The following is a 21,015-nucleotide window of genomic DNA, read 5'->3' as shown; positions in this document are numbered from 1 at the left end:
TATCGTAAAAATATTATTTATGGTATATAATTATTAAAAAAATTATTTATGGTGTATAATTGTGTAAATCGAATTTAGTTATAATAATAAAAAATTCAGTCTTCCAATTTTTTCTATTCATAATTAAAAGGATTCTCATAAAGATAAAAAGTTTAGGTTTCAAATTTTAAATCAATTAAAAATCGATTTAGAGATAGTGCCTACTGCGTACCAATTTGAGTTGAAAAAAAGAAAGGTAGAACTGGAAGATGAGGTCCATGATACATTTATCCCGATATTTAAAAAAAAAAAAAAAAGGAAAAGGAAAATGCTACAAGATATAGCTCAGATGTTGAACGCCATACCCGTACTAGAACAGAAAATAAAAATAATTACAAGAAATTGGCGGCACATAACCGAGAAACTTGGCTCAAACAACCTCCTTACAGATTGAGGGAGCAACTCAGTTAGGAAGTTGCAAGAAACTGAAATTTGTATCTTAGCTGTAACTTGTGAGAATGAGGGAGCATTCCAAAACAGTGCCATCATTATGAGCTTCCTTCTCAGTAAAGCAATCAAGAAATATATACATACTAAGAATCAATTTTCACTTTTTTTAACTTTTTGATTCAAAGTTAAATATATCACTTGTTGATGGTATTTTGGGTGAAAGTGAATTCAATTGTTAGTTAGATTAATTTGGACTTGTAGTAAAGTATGGTTAAAGAATGTTGGAGTTTGTTTTTCTAAATTCATTTCAACACTTTAGTTAATTAGGTACATTAAGGTTTAAAGAGGAAGAATATAAGCTGTAGAGAAAATTTAAGAGCAAAAGATTTAGAACACGTACATGAACTTTTTCTTTGTCTTATAATATATGGACAATTGGAGGTGACATGATTGGAATCAATGATAATTGAAAATTCGTATGAAATTCGAAAAAAATTCACATAAACTTTATTTAATGATTCAAGTAAGTTCGATTTTTGTGAGATGATTCGTTGAGATATTAGTAGGATAATGTGGCTAGTTGTCTCCACGGGCGAGAAAGTCCCAGTAGGCGAATAACTTAGGGACGAGCCCAATCGTGGCAAGGAGTCAGGGCATTGATCCTCCTTTGTGGTTATATGGTAGTTGTCTTCCTTAGTGTTACATGGTAGTTGAGCGTTAGCTGAACAGTCGAATGTAGAGCTTGACTTTGTTGGTTGAATGATTAAATTTAACCTGACTAATTTCAGTCAAAATAATATTTTTAATCTCAATAATTTTAATACAAAGGTAAAAAAATAAATGTAAAACTTACATTATAGCATGAGTGGATCTAACGACGAAGCTAGGTTTTTGAGTAAAATATTCATGGGTACCCTAAAAATTAAAAAATAAGAAAATTTGAAAGAAAACTTTCTTCCACACTACAGAAATTTTTTCATGAAATACTTTTTTCATCAGTAAAATTGATAAATTCGTTGACAACTTTATATACATATATATATATATATATATACACACATGTATATAAAATAAAATTTTTAATATAATTTTTAAATTTTAAAAATATTTAATATGATATATAAAATATAATTCCATTAACTAATATGATATTTAAAAAACTACTATTCTACCACATATCCTTTAAAAATAACTACATTATGAATTAATACTACATTAATTAATAAATTCATAATACTATGTTAAATATTTTTAAAATTTAAATATTATATTAAACATTTTATCATAATTAAAAAATCATTCGTACCATTAATCCTTTTTCCCAATTATTCCGATCTTAATCCTCGGTTTGGCCCAGCGTCTCATCTTAGAGGGCGAGGATGTGGGGAGCTACAGTTGAAAATGGAAACAGCAACAAAAAGGCCCAGCAACATTTTGGTTTCAACTCAAGCAATTGTACCAATGAGTAAGAATTGCATTTACAAGAATTGGATGAGAATTTACATGGTACAAGAACATTTTGTTCAAAAGAGTATTAATAGTGTCACAAACTTAGATCCCAGAATGCCATAAGAGGATTAAGATATGGTTTTTTGATCAAGTAGAAACACACAGCTCTCTGAACACCTACTGAGTCAATCGCTCAGGTGCATCAATTTTAGTAAGTACATATATCAAGTGAATCTCACCTTAACTCCTCTTGGCAGGCGAAGAAATGCAAAATCTACCTAAAATTGGCTCCCTTTAGGGACTTCAAAACTTCTTTGGAAGCCAGTTTTTTGGCCATCTTCTTATCAGAAGCTGTTGATGTGTGCTTGAATACCGTGCCATTTGCTTCAACCTCTATTGTAATAGAAGAAGCACCATTGTCACTTGAAACAATGGGTTTTCTTAGTTCAAAATGCTCCTTTTGACAGAGTTCATTTAACTCTTTCACAGGGTGAACCCTCGTACTCTCTGGAGTAACCATGGGCTCCAACAGTGGCCTTATACTCTGGAATACGGTTTCCTTATTGTATCCTGAATCAACAAATATAGCCCCAGCAAGAGACTCCATCACATCACCAAGGACCTGATTAAAATTAAGAGTCAAATTTAAATAAATAACAGAAACATTGAAAAGAATTTACAACAATGATTAATGTACCAAGTGAGCAATAATGACAAAATAACAGCCTTTAAGAACCCATAATTCTGTGTTGCTTCGCCAAACAAGAACATTTACAAAGATTTACTCTTAGAAAAAAATAAAATTATCAGGTCCTCTTTCAAGAAAGCTTTTTCCTTTTTTATATATTTGAGATTGACAGGATTCGAATCTTAGTCAGAACTAAAAGTGCACTACTCTATCAACAAACTACGTGGCTTTTGGCCTCCTTCTAGAAAGCTAATGAGGATTTCTAGCAAAGTTGCATTCAGTAAATAGCAGATTCTCACAAAGAACTTATCTGACAAGCAAATCTGAGACCAAGTCTGTAACTCTACTACCATACTTGTACAATATGTCCGAACTCATGTTAACTACATCAGGTTTTACCTTGCTTTCCAAACTCAATGAGTGCTGAGTGCTATTAGCAGATATTTTCATCTGAAGATACAGCTTACACAGATTGCTGTTAGAATTGACATTAACCCTTTATGCAGACTTAAAATCATTGTCACAGTACAGAAAAGATACCAGAAAACAGATAATCAGCATTGCTATGTAAATACTAAAGAGTGGTAAATATCTAATAACAAACCTTGGGGAAAGACTTCTCAGATTCCCATCCAAAAGTATATTCCAACAATAATTCCTTAAAACTTTCAACAGTTTCTTTTATATGCTTGTAAAGTTTCTGTGAACTTTGGAGAATGTGCTTATGCAATCCAGCCTTAACAGCTGACAGCGCATAGCAATTGTTGTTGACAGATGCTGACCTCAGATCAGTTAATAATCCTGGCGAGATCCCTGGATATTTATTGTATAAATGCAGAGTAATAAGATAATCTAAAACGGAGTCCCCTAGAAATTCCAGCCGCTGCTCAGAAAAGAATTAATTATGGTTAGATTAAACTCAGAAGAGAACAGAACTTACTATGTAGAATCATAAAACATTAAGATAGAGTATAATGAAACAATGCACAGTTAAAATGTAACTCGTATAACAAAAGCATATTAGTTTAGCAGATTATCACCAGACTAACCTGATAACATCCTGGGATTTCAGCAAGCATGTAAGAACCATGGGTTAGTGCTTCCACCAACAGAGAAGGGTCTTGGAATGAATAGTTGAGAAGGGACTCTAAATGCCGGACATTAACATACTTTTCTGCCTGCACCTTGAAATGTCTTTCGTATGGTATATTCATAAAATCGATAGTTATACCAATCCAATTCATAAATAATACTCCAGCTGCTTCACCTCCTGTGCTAAGGTATGCACCGATCAGTGCCTCAACAACATCAGCAACCTTCTTACTCTTTACCTTTCTTCTTCCACTAACATATATTTTTCTTGTATTACACAGTGTCTCTTCATTTAATGTATAACTTCCAGAATTATAACCAGGAATCATCCAACTTTTGGGATCAAAAGGCTCATCACGGACAAATCCCTGCAATTTTAGGAGTTCTGAAAGCATATTACAGATTTGAGTTTGATAGCTATGGAGACATCATAGTAACTAAGATGCAAATGTAGCTTAATGGTAACATGGTAACTTGAAAACAACTTAGAATCTAATGGGAACAGCAGAACTTTAAAATAAATGCAAACTTAACTGTTTAGTCCAAGAATAAAGGGGAAAAAAAAAGAAAGAGCTGGAGTTGTGTGTGTGTGTGTGTGTGTGTGTATATATATATATATATATATATATATATATAGAGAGAGAGAGAGAGAGAGAGAGAGAGATCTCCCAAGCATGGTTACAAGAGGGACTAAAACAACCAAAGAAAAGAAAGAGAGAACTGGTCATATAAGGGATAAAACCTCCCTGAGGATAATATGATTGGAAAAATAAAATCAATATCTAAAAGAAAATTTACCGGAAGTTTCTTGTCACATCCTAGCATACAAAGAGCTGTATTTGAAATAATTTTGTCCTTCCTAATACTAAGAAGGCCCTCATGATGATTTTGATGTTTTTTGAATAGCTGTTGGCAAACAGCATACTTCAAAAAAGAGTCGCCAAGAGTCTCCAATGATTCCAAATGAAAATTTTCTTGGCACCTTTTGGTGGTAATTGCCTCCAAAACCTAACAAGCGTAGTTGAGTCAAGTTGAAGCAAAGAGTTAGGCAACATATAAAAAGCTGCACTTAACTATGCATACCATAAAGGTCAATATACCATCCCAGGAAACTACTTCTATGTAACATCAAAATTTCTTACAATAATGGTTCAACCGTTTGTAAGTTACTGTTTTTGATGGTGAGTGATGATACTAACCATAGAAGCATATGCGCTAGCTGGTCTAAACTGCAACCATGCAATTGAACAAAGACTGTTTTATTTAGACAAATTCTTTTATGCATACTAAGTGCATTAACTCTATTTATGGAGGTAATAGAAAATTCCATAAATATTGAGCACTTAATTCACATTAAGATGCTAAATTTCAGATTATCCATAGTCACACAGAAATGCATAATGACAAATTATCTGAAAATTAAATAAAAATAGAATTTAATCCTGAGTCATGCAATCCAGATATTATCTTTTTTTTTTTTTTTAAGAAGATATCATCTACTGAATGATACATCGCCATATATTTTTAAAATGTATTTCAAAAGCACACTAGCATACCTTCATGGTTGGAATAGCAATATTTTGCACACAATTATCCAGGTGCATCTTTTTCAAGTTGGTAGCGAGGAGCAAAGACTCAAGTCGGTACATGATTGATGGAGCAAATGTAAAAGAATACACCGTGCTAATTGATATGGGAGACATAATGACATCACAAAGCTCAGGAGGCAATTCTACAGATGCATTACTTGATTCTGCAGAACAAACAAAACACAAAATAAAATTAAAATGAACTGAACAATTAAAAAGTAGATTATTAAATAAAAGATGAAAAAACACATTCGCTTTCACCAATTGAACATGTCAAAGGACTAAACCAATTTTGTACCACACATTCTCTCTCTTTCTTTACAACAAAACCTCTAATGTGAAACTTATTCCTAAAAGTTGCAAAGTTGCATTCGATTGCAAAAATCATCTAAAGTCATCTTGCTAATCTCTAGAAGACAAGATGACAAGAGAAAACACACCTTTCTCTTTTTGTCTTCTGCATCTGTGAAGGTAATTGTGCACAGTGAAAACATGTCGCCCAGCAAGGAAAGGTACTCGACTAAAACGTAATTGGATACCATGGCTGTAATGTCACATGAGAATTGGGTTACTGACAAGGAACATAAGTTTAACATATTCCACATCAATTCTTCACAAAGTACTACAAAACATGCTTACCGTTGTTCATAATACTCCTTGTAGGTCATTACACTTTCATCACTCAGCCTCAAAAGTGAATTTGCATTTAAATTATTTAAACAACCATTGATAATATAGGCATGACCATTGTGAGGAGTACAGACCAACGAATTTTGAATCAGGCAAGTGCATAACAAACCACTTTTGGTCTGTATCATACCAGCATTACAGTTAACATGCTCCTTCCAGAACTTTTCATAAGAAAATGAGACGGAAGAAACTGATGACCAATCAATCACAGGATTCTGGCCCAAGGTAATTTGACGGGAGAAGAAGATAATCAATTTCAGAATTATTCCCTGACCTAAGGTCACTTAACACCTCTGCCAATTTGTCTGCTTTACGATCAATAAGAACCCGGAAAAGAGCAATCTGAAACCTTCTACACAAGATAACCTGCTAGAAAGATAAGGTGCAAAGAGTGAAAAAAATTTTAAAACATGAATGCATTACTATATTTTCTATTTTCACCACAAGAAAACAATAATAAAATTAAAACACAAAAACCAGAAATAATACCTGGTCATAATTGAGATGGATTAGTCCAACATATTTCAAGTTAACTGTCAAAACACCCCTATCAACTTCTAATTCAATACCCACACTTTTTTCATCCATTTCAAGCTGACTCCTCACAAGAAGCATGATGTTATGAACAGGAACCTCATAATCAAAGTTCTGCTTCAACTCCATTAAGTAGCAGTAGTATTTTGTCATGAACTCCTGTGAACACTTATTCACCAGTTCAGGAGGGAAGAAAATCGGTTGATCATCATTATAGGGTTCCCTCCCTGAATATCAAATAATTACGTAAATAACATCTTTAAATAGATTGAAATTACATATAAGAGTCATTGAAGATGGGAAAATAAAGGCCATGCATTATTATTACCAGTTTCTTCTGCATCATTTTCTTCCACAACAATATCAGGAACAAGGTTATCTGTTAAAGCACCAATTTCATGGAGTTGCTTGCATGCTTCAAAGCATGCCTTTTGCTTTATATTTTTAATATTTCCTTGGACACAAACAGTTTGTATAGGGGAACTCTTGGGTAGATGGAGGGCGCAAATCCCCATTTCCTTATCTATGACACACCTTGGACTAGGTTTAAAATATCTAGAGAACAAACAAACACAAGAAAAATAAGCAAACATTAAGCCACGGAAATAATGATAATAAGGACGTAACTAAATTAAAAGAAATAAGTTATTAGTAGAATGTACAATAATCAACAACTAATAATCACTAACCCATCTGCAGGGAGACGTGAGCAATAGAAGTATATCAAACCAACACTAGAACTAAGAGTCATACACGCCCCAGTGCTTGCAACTTGGTAGAATTCTTCATCATATAAGTCATTTCTAAGAGGAGAACATGGATGAGAAGCACGGCATAAAGATTCCTTTCTCATTACATCTCCACTAGCAAGATAGTTCTCCAGTCGAGAATGTGTAGAAAAATCTCCACTACCATTATCAAACCAGGAGCATTGTTAAGGACATAAGAAGATCCACAATATATTTTTCTCATTAAGTATGAAAATCATGCAAAATAATAAGTTTCCAAAATTTCTTTAGCAAACATGATTATGTTTTTTTATGCTAAGCCAAGAAATTTATTAGATAAATCCAAGGGATACAGCAGAAAGAACATAGATCTCTCACAAGTTTATTAGATAAACCCATATCTGATAAAGTCCCAAAACAAAACAACTAGATAAAAACCCAGGATACAGAAACACTTTACGTGACTACTTAATGCTGTTTAAGTTATTTTAATGGTATCTTTCTTAGAAAAAAAATTAAAAAAAAAAAAGGAAGAAAAAGAATCAAGTTTTCTTGTAGTTGATTCCTAGGTGTAGTGCTTCTTCCTCTTTGCCGCCTATTGGTACTAGTGTAGTAGGGTTGACCCACAATACAGACCCATAGGTGTAACCTTTCACTCGATACTCGAATCAACAATTGAAGCATCTGAGGTTGCACTAATCGGGGATACATGACGGAAGGAATTGCTTTCTTTATAAACTTCACCTTCAAAATGGTTGAACTAGTAATAAAGATTTTTAAACTTTGAGAAATAATACAAGGGATGGAATAGAATATTACCTCTTCACCATTAATAAAAAATCTGAATTCTGCATTCTAGCACGCCCTCGGGACTGTATGAAACTACAAACTGTTGCTGAAGGATCAAATCTAATAACTAAGTTGCATGATTGAACATCTAAGCCTTCCTCAAGAATTGAAGTTGCAACAATTATGTTTACCTGCAGGGATGGAATTCCATCATTCAGATACAGCTGGCAACAAATACATTATTTTCTACCATGGGTAACATATAAACATACCATGCCTTTGCGGAATTCTTCTACAATTTCATTTTGTTTCTTCCTTGTCTGGTTCTGCAATCCAGAGTTATTTCCTGCAATGTATTTGGTCTTCCAGCTATTGTGCTTTGGAAGCAGTTCACTGAACAGTGATTGAAGCACAATGGCTGTTATAACCCTTTCCACAAAAATTATACACCTAATATCCTTCAACACCCTGCATCATGGCACATAAGATCACTTAACTAGAAGAAATAATGCACAAATGAAGAAAAATGAGGGAGCTGGAGGTACAGGGCTAGAGATCTTATAAGCCTCTAAAATGGACAACAGTCCCTAAATATAAAAAATCCTCCCAGGCCATTTTTGAGTCTACAATGGGCACCACGGTAAAACATACATAACAAACTATTCTTTAAAATCTTTGCCATTTCGAAGGTATCAATGCATCTGAATATCTTCCCAAAACGAACTTCAAATAATTACAGAGCAGAACGGATAAAATTCAAAGGGTAGCATTACTATCTTAGCACCTAGTAACTGATAGAACAAGAATACAAGGTTACAACAGATTAAACTGCATTAAACATATTCTACCAATCAATAATCCTGATACCTGTATTCGAAAAGAGATTCAATCAGGCAGAAAACTTTTGTTGTAAGAAGCCCAGCATCCACACTGGCTTTAACATTAGTCCAATCTGGAACTAAATGGTGAAATAGAAAATAATGACAAAATTTAAGAAAAATGATAGACCAACTGATTATCAACTCACTATAAGAGGAAAATATAAGTACCAGAAGGTATGCATGTTTCAAATGCATGGAAAGCATCCAAACTGTAGCTCCTAACAATTTTCTCACAAAACACATCCAATTTCCCCCACATAAGAAAATCACTTTCATAACATGACAAGTATTCTGCAGCCTATTACAAATACACAGACAGAATGACATATATGGCACTTTGTCAGCAATAATTTCAGTAAGTGAAACCATAAACAGTCTAAAAGCATACCTTTAAAGCCAACCAGACACCAAGCTCGTCTAAACAATGTATTAAAGCTGAATGTGTCTTTGATATTTTCTTTCTTGTAGATTCTGCTGCAGAAGCTTCAAGACCCAAATTGACCACTGAACATTCATGCTGAAAACCAGTGCATCTACTGTCAGTATCCTAATAGAAAAAAGCAGACTAAGAATATTGTTAAATTTTTCATAGATAGTAACTCCATGAGAAAACAATTTTTCATTCTTCTTCGCATCCCAAGACAGTAGCCCAAGTATGTTGTTATTACTTAGGAGTCCTAAAGCTTGCTACATGGACCATCATAAGTATTAATGCATCTACCATACCAGCAGAACACATACATACATAAATATATATATATGCAAAACATTTTGTTAAATTGGCATATCACAGAATTATTGTAGTTGTGAGATATGTGTCATATCCATGTCGCATTGTAGTCTGTGGTCTAAGAATCATTAGAAGCAGGAGCCTTAAGAATCTATCCAGAACTCTAACTAATTGCTCTCTCTGCTTCTCTAATTGTTTTGCATTCCTCTTTCCTTGTTACTACCTTTCTAATATGAACATTATCAGATCTGATGTTTTTCTTAATCAAAAAAGGCCTATCCTAACCTATCAAACCATATTCAAAACGTGGGCAAATTCACAACTACTTTTTCATTTTTCCCCTTGCAAAATATTCAGTGTGGGAAAACACTTATTTACAGTTGGTTGTAATCTTGTAATCTGTATATTTATATTTGTATCTCTAGAATTAAGTATTTGTATCCCTAGAATTAAGGAAGATTTAGTTTCCTAGTTTAACCCCTACTTAGTTGTATATAAACCTAAGATTCTTGTATAATTGTAGATAAGCAGTTTTTCAATATACATTCAGTTTCCACATGGTATCAGAGCTTTAGGCTCTTCTTGAGAAGAAAAATCTTCAGCCTTCATTGCCGACTTTTTTAGGCCTTCATTGCCGACTTTTTTAGGCCTTCATTGTCGAACCCTTTCAAAGAAAGATATCACTATCACCCAATTTGAGGAAATGTTAACTGGGAAAATCACTGGAGTACTACAGATGTCTCAGAAACAAGGAGAGTTCAACAGGGAAGAGATTGAAAAGCTGAGAAACTTATTGAAAATCCTTGAAAAGCCTGCTATGGTATGTTCTTTGGGTAAAGTTTCTAGTTCAGGTAAAGCTTCCGGTTCTAATGGATTAAATGTCTCGGCTAAGCCTATTACGAGTTCTTGGGTCATTGACTTAGGAGCCACAGACCACATGACACATTCCCCACAAAAGTTTAGTACATATAACTTGTGTCCTAGTAATAAGAAAATTGTTGTTGCTGATGGTTCACTTACCACAGTGGCAGGATTAGGAGATGTTCAAGTTAATCCCTCGTTTGTTCTAAAAAATGTTCTTCATGTTCCTGGATTGTCTACTAATCTGATATCTATACAAAAACTTACCAGAGATATGAATTGCAAAGTAACTTTTTATCCCTCTTATTGTGAATTTCAGGACCAGAGTTCGGGGAAGATGATTGGACTTGCTAAGGAGAAGGATGGACTATCCTATCTTGAGACATCAAATAACACAAGTAGTATAAAAAATAGTTTACCTTTGTCATTTCTTTCTGAAAAATCTTCCAATAAAGACAAAATCTGGCTTTATCATTTTCGTCTTGGACATCCTTCTTTTGGAACCTTGAGAAACATGTTTCCTTCTTTGTTCAAAGAATTAAATGTTGAAGATTTTCATTGTGATATTTGTGAATTTGCAAAACATAGACGTGTGTCTTTTCCAATCAGTAACAAAAGAAGTTCTACTCCTTTTTACTTGATTCATAGTGACATTTGGGGTCCCTCTACAATTCTTAATATTTCTGGTGCGAGATGGTTTGTTTCATTCATAGATAATTGTACTAGGGTCTCTTGGGTTTTTTTACTTAAATCCAAATCAGATGTGAATAGTGTGTTTTTAAGCTTCCAAAATCAATTTGGAGTAAGAATCAAGAGATTTAGGTCTGATAATGCAAAAGACTACTTCAACCAGAGTCTATCCACCTATTTCCAAAAAGAGGGGATTATCCATAAGTCATCTTGTGTTAATACTCCACAGCAGAATGGAGTGGCAAAGAGAAAACACAGTCATTTATTAGCCACAACCAGAGCCTTTCTTTTTCAAGCAAATGTACCTAAATCTTATTGGGGGGAAGCTGTTCTCACTGCCACACACATTATAAATAGGTTACCTTCAAGAGTTTTGGGATTTAAAACTCCTATGGAACTACTCTCACAATTTTATCCCAACCTCAATACCACAAACAATCTCACACCTAGGATATTTGGTTGTACATCATTTGTTCATTTTCACAGTCATAACAGGGGAAAGTTGGATCCAAGAGCGATTAAGTGTATTTTTGTGGGGTATTCTTCAACTCAAAAAGGATATAAGTGCTATCATCCTCCTACCAAAAAATTTTGTGTCTGCAGATGTCACTTTTGAAGAAAATAAACCTTTTTTTACTCAACCTTATCTTCAGAGGGAGACTTCATTCATGGAAGATAAGGGTAAAGACTTCTTTTTGCTTGATTTGCCCTCTTCTTCAACATTTACACCCATTAATTCTTATGAGTCGAAACCTGTTTCTGCTGAGCCCAAGTCAAACATTGAATTTGAGTCTGAACCCATTCCAAATACAAAAGATGTGACAAAGGATAATATTGTTCTTGATTCTATGAAGGAATTATAGGTGTACTCAAGAAGGAAAGTTCCAGATCCTGAACCAGTGCCAGTCCAAGAACCTGATCCTAACTCTGGAAATGAGGTAACTACAGTTTTTGACTCTGTTTCTCAAAATGAGCATAAATCTCCTAAAACTATAACTAGTGATTATGATTTGCCTATTGCCATTAAGAAAGGAACCAGAGAATGTACCAAGCATCCACTATATCCAATATCTAATTTTGTGTCATTTGACAAATTCTCACCATCCCACAAAAATTTTCTTGTGAGCCTAAACACTATTTCTGTTCCAACTACATTATCCGAGGCATTATCCAGTGAGAAATGGAGGCAAGCCATGAAAATAGAAATGGCGGCCTTAGAGAAAAATCAGACATGGGAACTGGTAGAGTTGCCTAAAGGAAAAAATCCAGTGGGGTGTAAATGGGTTTTCACTGTAAAATACAAGGCAGATGGTACTGTTGAAAGGTATAAAGCCAGGTTAGTGGCTAAGGGCTATACTCAGACCTATGGAGTGGATTACCAGGAAACCTTTGCTCCAGTTGCCAAGATGAATACAGTTAGGATTTTGTTATCATTAGCTGCAAATTACAATTGGCAGCTTCAACAATTTGATGTAAAGAATGCTTTTTTACATGGTGATTTGGAAGAAGAAATATATATGAAGGTTCCACCGGGATTTGAAGGTCATCTAGAAGCAAACAAAGTATGCAGGTTAAAAAAGGCTTTATATGGCCTTAAACAGTCTCCTAGAGCTTGGTTCGGGAGATTTGCCAAAGTGATGCTAGCAATGGGATATAAACAGAGTCAAGGAGATCACACATTGTTTATCAAGCACTCTGATTCAGAGAGAGTCACAGTTCTATTAGTGTATGTTGATGATATAATTGTAACTGGAGATGATGAAAAAGAGAGAGAATCTCTAAAACAGTGTTTGGCTAGAGAATTTGAGATAAAAGAGCTAGGGAGATTGAAGTACTTCCTAGGAATTGAAGTAGCTCACTCACGGCATGGTATTTTTATCTCACAACAGAAATATGTGATGGATCTTCTGAAGGAAACTGGGAAGCTTGCATGTAAACCTGCAAATACCCCTATAGATCCTAATCATAAAATTGGAGAAGCTAATGAAGATGCTGCTGTAAATAGAGAGATGTACCAAAGATTAGTTGGAAGACTCATTTATCTCTCACATACTAGACCTGATATAGCATATGCTATGAGTGTGGTAAGTCAATTTATGCATAGTCCTAAAGAAGTGCACCTACAGGCTGTCTACCGTATATTGCACTATTTGAAGGCCAATCCTGGGAGAGGTATCTTATTCAAAAAAGATTCGGGGTTAATTCTAGAAGCATATACAGATGCTGATTATGCAGATTCAGTAACTGATAGAAGATCTACCTCAGGTTACTGCACTTTCTTAGGTGGTAATCTTGTGACTTGGAGGAGTAAAAAACAGAATGTGGTGGCAAGATCAAGTGCTGAAGCAGAGTTCAGAGCAATGGCTCAAGGAATTTGTGAACTACTATGGTTAAAGATTATCCTAGAAGACTTGAAGATCAAGTGGGATGGACCAATGAGACTCTACTGTAATAACAAGTCTGCAATAAGCATTGCACACAATCCTGTGCAACATGACAGAACAAAACACATTGAAGTAGACCGGCATTTCATAAAGGAGAAACTAGACAGTGGGTTGATTTGTACACCTTATGTATCAACTAAGGGTCAACTTGCAGATGTATTGACTAAAGGTCTCAGTAGTGCAACATTTCAAGAAATTATTTCCAAGCTGGGAATGGAAAACACCTATTCACCAGCTTGAGGGAGAGTGTGGGAAAACACTTATTTACAGCTGGTTGTAATCTTGTAATCTGTATATTTATATTTGTATCTCTAGAATTAAGTATTTGTATCCCTAGAATTAAGGAAGATTTAGTTTCCTAGTTTAACCCCTACTTAGTTGTATATAAACCTAAGATTCTTGTATAATTGTAGATAAGCAGTTTTTCAATATACATTCAGTTTCCACATTCAGAAATCATTAACAATTGCATGCTGCCAATTAACTCCAGCAACCAGTCTTCAACATCCAGCCTCCCTACATTCTCAACTCCAAAATGATCGGGGTTCAATTAAAACTAAAAATGAACAATTCCCTTTCCTACTATTTTCTAGGTGCAAAATCCCCTAATTTTCCAAGCTACTCTGCTTCACTTCAGAAGATTTAACCAAAATTCATCCTAATTTATTAGATCGGTTGACACTATGATCAAACCAAAAAGGATTTAATGCTAAGTGCAAGTTGCATTAACTACAGACACAACACACACACAAAAAAAAAAAAAAAAATCCAAATTTAGTTACTTAAAAAGTCATCAGTCATATACAACTTACAAAGAGATGAGAAATTTCTCAATTTGAACTAGCGACAGCAAAAAATTTCAACAAAGAATATACACACCTTCTCTTTCAAAACATTCAATTCCTTTGCCAAGCCTGCATATAAAACATATGGCATTTCCATGTGTTGGTAAAACTTGAACTTTGGAGTCGAAAATGGAACAAACTGAGCAACTACAGATTCACTAACGCATGTATACACCTTCAATGGAGGAAAACATAATATGTAAATATTAAAAATGTAATCTTCCTTAAATGATACAATTATGTATCAAAAGAACAAAATCATAAGCAGAGGCAAGCAATGCAAAGATCTATAATAAATTTCTATGCATCAAAATGTCACGTGCAAATTATCACAAAAGACAAAAAAGTACAAGAAGGAAGAATTACATTAACTCTATCATAATTGGATAGTTTACCTTAAATTTAACTATGACAAGAAAAATATTTACAGAAAAAAAATAAAAAGGACAGCCTAGAAGATTACTTCATTTGCATGAAGATCAATAAAATACTTGATATGTGTAAGCCCACGAGAAGAATAACCATCTAAACATTCCAAAAAACCTTAGTTGAGATTCCAAACAACCAAAGTTGAAAACAAAATAAAGTCGTATGATTGAAAAACAACAGGTAATGCAGCAGAAAATAAGATAAAAAATATCTAGCCAATTCCAATACAATAATAACAAACTAAGTCTTATATCCCATAACTCTATGGTGACTGTGTGAAAGGCCAAGAAAAAGAATCATGTTAGAACGTAGTATTAAATCTTTTTGCGCTACTCATTTCCATCAAAAACAACATTTCATCTACTTCCTTAACCCTCATATCATCCTTTATTACTTATATCCACATCTTTCGTAGTCTATCTCTAGAAGCTTTGGTCTCTTCCAAATCCAAAAACTCATTTCTCCTAACTGGTGCACAAATAAGCTCATTTCTCCCAAACCCAGCCAATTCCAATGAGAGAAGAAATAATACCCAGGTGAATGAAAGCAAACTCTAATTTCAACCACCTTCTACGATAAGGGTTAGGATGTGTGACAATTGGCAACATAAAAATAGTAGTAACTACAGGGATATTATGCATAATAAAAGAACCTAGGTCATAGTCATGAGTCTCATAGCTGAACATAAATCATCTAGCTGTTAAGACTGAAGTAAAAGAAAAATAGAATGAAGTAAAACTAAGAATGAAGAATACATTTTGAGAGCAAAAATTAACACTCATAATATCTCAAGCTAAAGGTTCAGACATCTTCTGATAAAAGAAATTCAGAAAAAAAAAATCATTTTTGCACTGAAGAGAAATGAATAATACAATGTGTGGTACAAATGAGAAACAGGAACACAAAATAAACTACATCAAAGCACTAATGTTTCAATGAGAGGGTATAGGCGGATTAGATTGAGGCTATGACAGCAAAAATCTATCAAATTCTTTAGCCACCAAGAACAGAAACAGCAAAGAGAAAACTAATGCACTTATAATAAAAAATGATAGGCAAAAAAAGACAAATAAAAGAGCTAAAGTTTAAACACTGATAATGAATCAGCCATTAAATATTACAACATTATTTTAACTTATTTTATCTCTATGTTTCATTATCAGAAAGCAATATATATGTGTGTCTACATGTACTACATCAGGTGTGTGTGTCTATATATATATATAATCTAACCCATCATCTCTAAAATTTCATGATCTCTTAAAGTCCATGAAGAAAGAAGAAGACTCTTCCAGGATTAAGGGTAAACACCAGTTTTTTATTCTTTTAACTTACTCTCACAGTCCTAACCTCACAGGATCATCTACCAAAATCATAATTCCTCCCTTTGACTACATAAGCGTTTAAGAATGATAACAAGGTGCAAGGCCTTTTTCTTTCTTTCTTTTTTTTCTATGATGATAGGGGATCAACCTTAGTTTTGGCAGGAGCTAGGATTAGATCCCCATCTCAGAGTTGGGGACATTATTCATACATTTTGGACAGCTTTTCTTTCAAATTTTCCTTCAATCGATTACTTAGACTCAAAGGCTTTTTCTTTCAATTAACAAACAGGCCTGAGTTCAGTATGACCCTTAGTAAACTTATATAACTGCACTCCAAGATGACTTGTAAAATAAGAAAACTGAATTAGAATAATCCCATTAAAACAGAAATGAAAAACAACCTTTGAATTCATAATTGTCTCCAGTTCATGGATCTTCTGCCAATAGCCATCAACTGATTTTGCCCCTGGGGTAATAGAGAAAGGTAAAAATTTCAAATGCTATAAAAGGGAAACACAAATGACCAAAATAAACCAAGCTAAATCACCTTTAGACTTTATAGGGGAAGCAGTCATCCCAAAAATCCTAGGAAGATTAGATACACCAGCTTGTAATTGGCGATGATAGAATTCCTGTAATACAAAAAAAAAATCCCCAAACATAACTGAAAAATAGAAAAAGCACTTTACATATGAAATATTCCAGTAACCTGTTGATTGATAATTAAAATGATATATGACAAAAAATCTCATTTTCAGCAGCATAATTCTTATTGTCCTAGCCAAAAGACACCATTAATAAAAGAAAAAAAATTGGCAACCATGTAATGATTTTTTTCAAGTATGAGCATGATTGACTCCAAGAGATAACATATTATTGAAAGGAAATGCCCACTATGTTTTTCTTTATTTCCTTGTTATAATAAATTATTCATATTAATATATCAAAAGATAATCAAAAACACTCCAATTTATCCAATAATAACACACTCAATTATCTAACTAAAAAATTTTGCAATAATTAAACATTATGAAACCTTGCCTGGCCATAGCTTTATGGAAGGAAAACATAGTAAGGTAAGAAGAGATCAGAACAAAATTTGCTAGTATCCAATTTACTTATACATAGTTACGTGCAAACTTTTCCACATTTAGCCATACTGATAAATTTCATAGATAAATATCATAAGATCAATATGCCAAAACATAAAAACAAAGCAGTCATGCATATGTACACAAACCAAAAGCTCCTCCATTCATTTCCCGTCTAATTACCAAAGAAGTAGTTCTGACCCAATGTGAATCAGACTGGTATTTCCATATGATAAGCACCACAATAATGCTTGGAGTAAAAAAAATTAAAATATAATGAAGAAAGGATGAATAGAAAGACAACTCACTGTCATAATGGAAGCATAAGGATGCTTTCCTCTGGCATGATGACATTCATCAATTATCAAAACCTTTATCATATTTATCTTGAAAAAGCTATGCCTCAAGCCATTAAGTAAAATTTGAGGTGTCATCACAAGCACCTGTCAGTAAGAAAGACATATTATTGCTTGCTGCATGTACCATATCTAACAAAAAAATAAATATGCACAGTTATTTGATTTTAAATTATAGCACCAGTCAATAAATGAAGCCAATGCAACAAGTAGGATAAAATCCATTTTTGGCACTATAAATTAATAATGGTTCACAAAATTTTGCTATAACAGGTAGATTACTTCTGAAACCATAAGCCTCACTGATAATCATCAGCAAAAAGTATAACTACCCAAACTATTTCAATATATACATATATATATATATATGCTCTGAGGGCAAACCAACAGCTTGGATGCACTTTGTACAACTCCTTTTTTGACTGAAGTTCAAATGATCCTCTAGAATCTAGTTTCTAGCAAAAGCATTACCAAACAAAATAAAAAGTCAAAGAAAGTGCAACAAACTAGGGGTCTGAATCATGGAGAATAGCCTTTTATATGCAAGAAACTATTTTGAAGACTCTTACTTGGTGTTGGTGATCAATAGGGAGAGATACATCCAACACCAGAACCCCCATTATTCCAAAAGTATCCAGAGCAATCAATATATTTTAAGCTTAAGAAACACAATTTGATATTCCTATCAATCAGCGCCAGCTTTAACAGACATCTATCTACTGATCCTTAAGGATATCATATAATTTGTTGGCTAATAGTCAAAGAAAAGTTTTCATAAACTTAAAATCATGGAAGCTAGAAAGTAGAAGCAGATCAAGGAAAACAGAAAAGCGAATTTAGAAACAGAGAAGAATATACAGTTGAAATAATAATTAAAAAGAAAGGTCAGTGCAGCAGCCAGGACATCACATAGCATGTGCATAATCTACATGATGAAGGAAAGTAATTGCTCCACATCACTACCATATCAACTCAATGATAAATATAGAAAACCCTACCTCATATTTCTCGATTTCTTGCTTCCATTTCGCACCATCCCAAAAGTCGACATCCATATCTCCCCAATACTTACTCACATTCAAGTCCGTATGCATTTCCACAGCATCAGCTTGCTAATCATTATATGAAACAATAAATCAAAAATTTTTTTTTAATCATAACATAAATAACTCAAAGATGTTATGCAGAGATTATAATATGAAAAGAAATGCACTACTTTTATAATGCTCAAATTTATTTTTGTTTCAGGATTCCATAAAATATTAGACCATGTGTGTGCCTCTGAATTTGAGCTTTCCTGTGTGCTAGAAATATACATGGGACAGATACTAATCAGAAAGTTTCAGCAACAAAAACCACAATGAAGTAATGATTCTAATTAATCAGGAGGATGTGTCATTTGACATACTTGTTTAACCAGGACAACTTGGGGAACCAAGAAGACAGCATAAAAAGGTGAAGGCTTGCGAATAAGGTACGCATAGCTGCGGAGAAGCATGATGGCAATCAGTGTCTTGCCGGAGCCAGTTTCCAAGTAAGTTATTGTGTTTTGCTCGATAGCTTTCTCAAATGCTTCAAGCTGATAACTGTTGCATAAACAACCACAACCAAATGCAGAAAACATCAAAATTACTTACATTAATTCTTGAGAATACAAAAGGTAACAAGAGGATATAAAAATAAATAAATAAAAGAAGCTTTATCTCATTTCATCAGCTACGCTATCAAAAGAAAAGATGAAAAGGAACCACCTTCTGGCAAATGGGAGAGGATCAGCAGAGTGTTGTTGGGTAATGTCCATCTCCATGTCAACAGGCTCCATGACTGTCCTATTGATCAACTCGAAACACTTGCTAGTTTCTGCCTGTAAAAGGAAACACATTAATATAACACATAATTTACACACATGCCCACAGATGCAAACATATGCACATTTTTAGAATTACAAAATGGATAAAGCAGAAAACAATGTGATACGGAAAAAATCAAGAAAACCCATTTCTCATCTCATTTTTAGAATTACAAAATGGATAAAGCTGAAAACAATGTGCTATGGACAAAATCAAGAAAACCCATTTCTCATCTTTCTCTAACAACTTCAATTTCCAAAAAAAATAAAAATAAAATCTTTAACAGAAACCCAGCTTAAATCTCTATCTTTCAAAAAATACCAATGAAATGACAAAGAGATTAAGAAATCTAAGAATAACCGAAAAGAAGAGAGCAAGAGAACCAAGAATAAGCAAGAAAGAAGCAATGTTGAAGATAGATACTTGTATAGAAGTTGGAGAAAGGCAATGAGTAATTGAAACTATCAATGGCAGATGCTCTGTTTGTTCTTGCTTTTGTTCTGCTTTCCTGAGAAAGAAGAAGAGAAAACACCTGAATTAATACTATTATTATCAAATAGTAATAAAAACAATAACAAGGTGGAGGTGGAGAGCATCCATGGTAGTTCAGAATTTGAACTCGCTGATGAAAAAGTGCATTTTTCCTCGGTAACTTAAAGTTTACGAGTATTGTTTTTTATTATGAAAGAGAGTTGAAGTGGGACCGTTCTTCACTGTTGTTGTTCAAATGACTGTGCAGTTTCTCCCCGTCGCTTCGGTATGGGAGCTTTTGCTTTGGGGAAATAAACATCTTTGAAAGAATGTTTAAAGATACGATTTTTTAGGGAACAAGGACTCAATTATTATTAGATTTTTATTTTAATTTTTGTAAAAGAAATATAACTTTTTTTTTTACTTTTTGAATATCCATGAAAAACTCCATTGCCAATCAAAGAATGATATAATTCTCAACTCAAAATCAATGAACAGATCATATAAAAACGTTGAATTTTAGCAGCGGTCGCATTGAGTTTTGCACGTTGTTCAATCAGGATTTTTATTCTTAATCAATTGGCACGGGTTTTCTTCTAAAATTTTCAAATTTTAGAAGCAAATCAATATTTTTTTTCTCATAGTATAATAATGATAGTTATGATTGACCAGAAAAAATAAAATGAAAGGGGAAATTTAAAAAAAAAAAAAACGTTATTTTTACTTTATTATAAAAATTAAAAGATTTGAATTTTTTTTGTCACTTTTGTGTAACTTCTAATATAGAGGGATGGCTGCAAAATGAAGAAAATCTGACTCAATAATTAAATTATTAAAGATGATAAAATCAACATCATTTGATTTGCACCCACAAAAAATAAAAATTTTTACTACAATGGAAAAAATAATTTTTAAAATCTTTTTTATGATTGTTTTACCTTGATAATACTTGAAATTAACACATGTTTGGTTTCCAAATTATTGACTATAAAAATAAATAAATTTATTTAACTAGTTCAATTTTTTATATATTTTTAACTAGTTCAATTTCATA

General features: G+C 33.4%; 1 protein-coding gene across 1 annotated transcript; it reads right to left on the bottom strand.

The window, feature by feature from the left end:
• Positions 1-1,882: 1,882 nt before the first annotated feature.
• On the bottom strand, positions 1,883-20,140 carry LOC111317818 (endoribonuclease Dicer homolog 2-like). Its single transcript, XM_089751281.1, is given in 24 exon segments — positions 1,883-2,500; positions 3,171-3,449; positions 3,616-4,026; positions 4,457-4,666; positions 5,215-5,411; positions 5,688-5,791; positions 5,887-6,161; positions 6,163-6,303; positions 6,427-6,698; positions 6,800-7,026; positions 7,161-7,379; positions 8,019-8,179; positions 8,261-8,456; positions 8,856-8,946; positions 9,038-9,167; positions 9,258-9,416; positions 14,474-14,614; positions 16,595-16,659; positions 16,741-16,825; positions 17,593-17,727; positions 18,639-18,752; positions 19,049-19,226; positions 19,392-19,504; positions 19,914-20,140. Coding segments are annotated over 23 exon segments (4,209 nt in total). The 5' UTR covers positions 19,463-19,504; positions 19,914-20,140; the 3' UTR covers positions 1,883-2,152.
• Positions 20,141-21,015: the final 875 nt, after the last annotated feature.

Source organism: Durio zibethinus, chromosome 2, assembly GCF_047325235.1.
Source record: "Durio zibethinus cultivar Kanyao isolate XHJ-2024 chromosome 2, ASM4732523v1, whole genome shotgun sequence".
In the NCBI taxonomy this organism is placed as follows: domain Eukaryota; kingdom Viridiplantae; phylum Streptophyta; class Magnoliopsida; order Malvales; family Malvaceae; genus Durio; species Durio zibethinus.
This window is presented reverse-complemented; position numbering and strand designations above follow the sequence as displayed.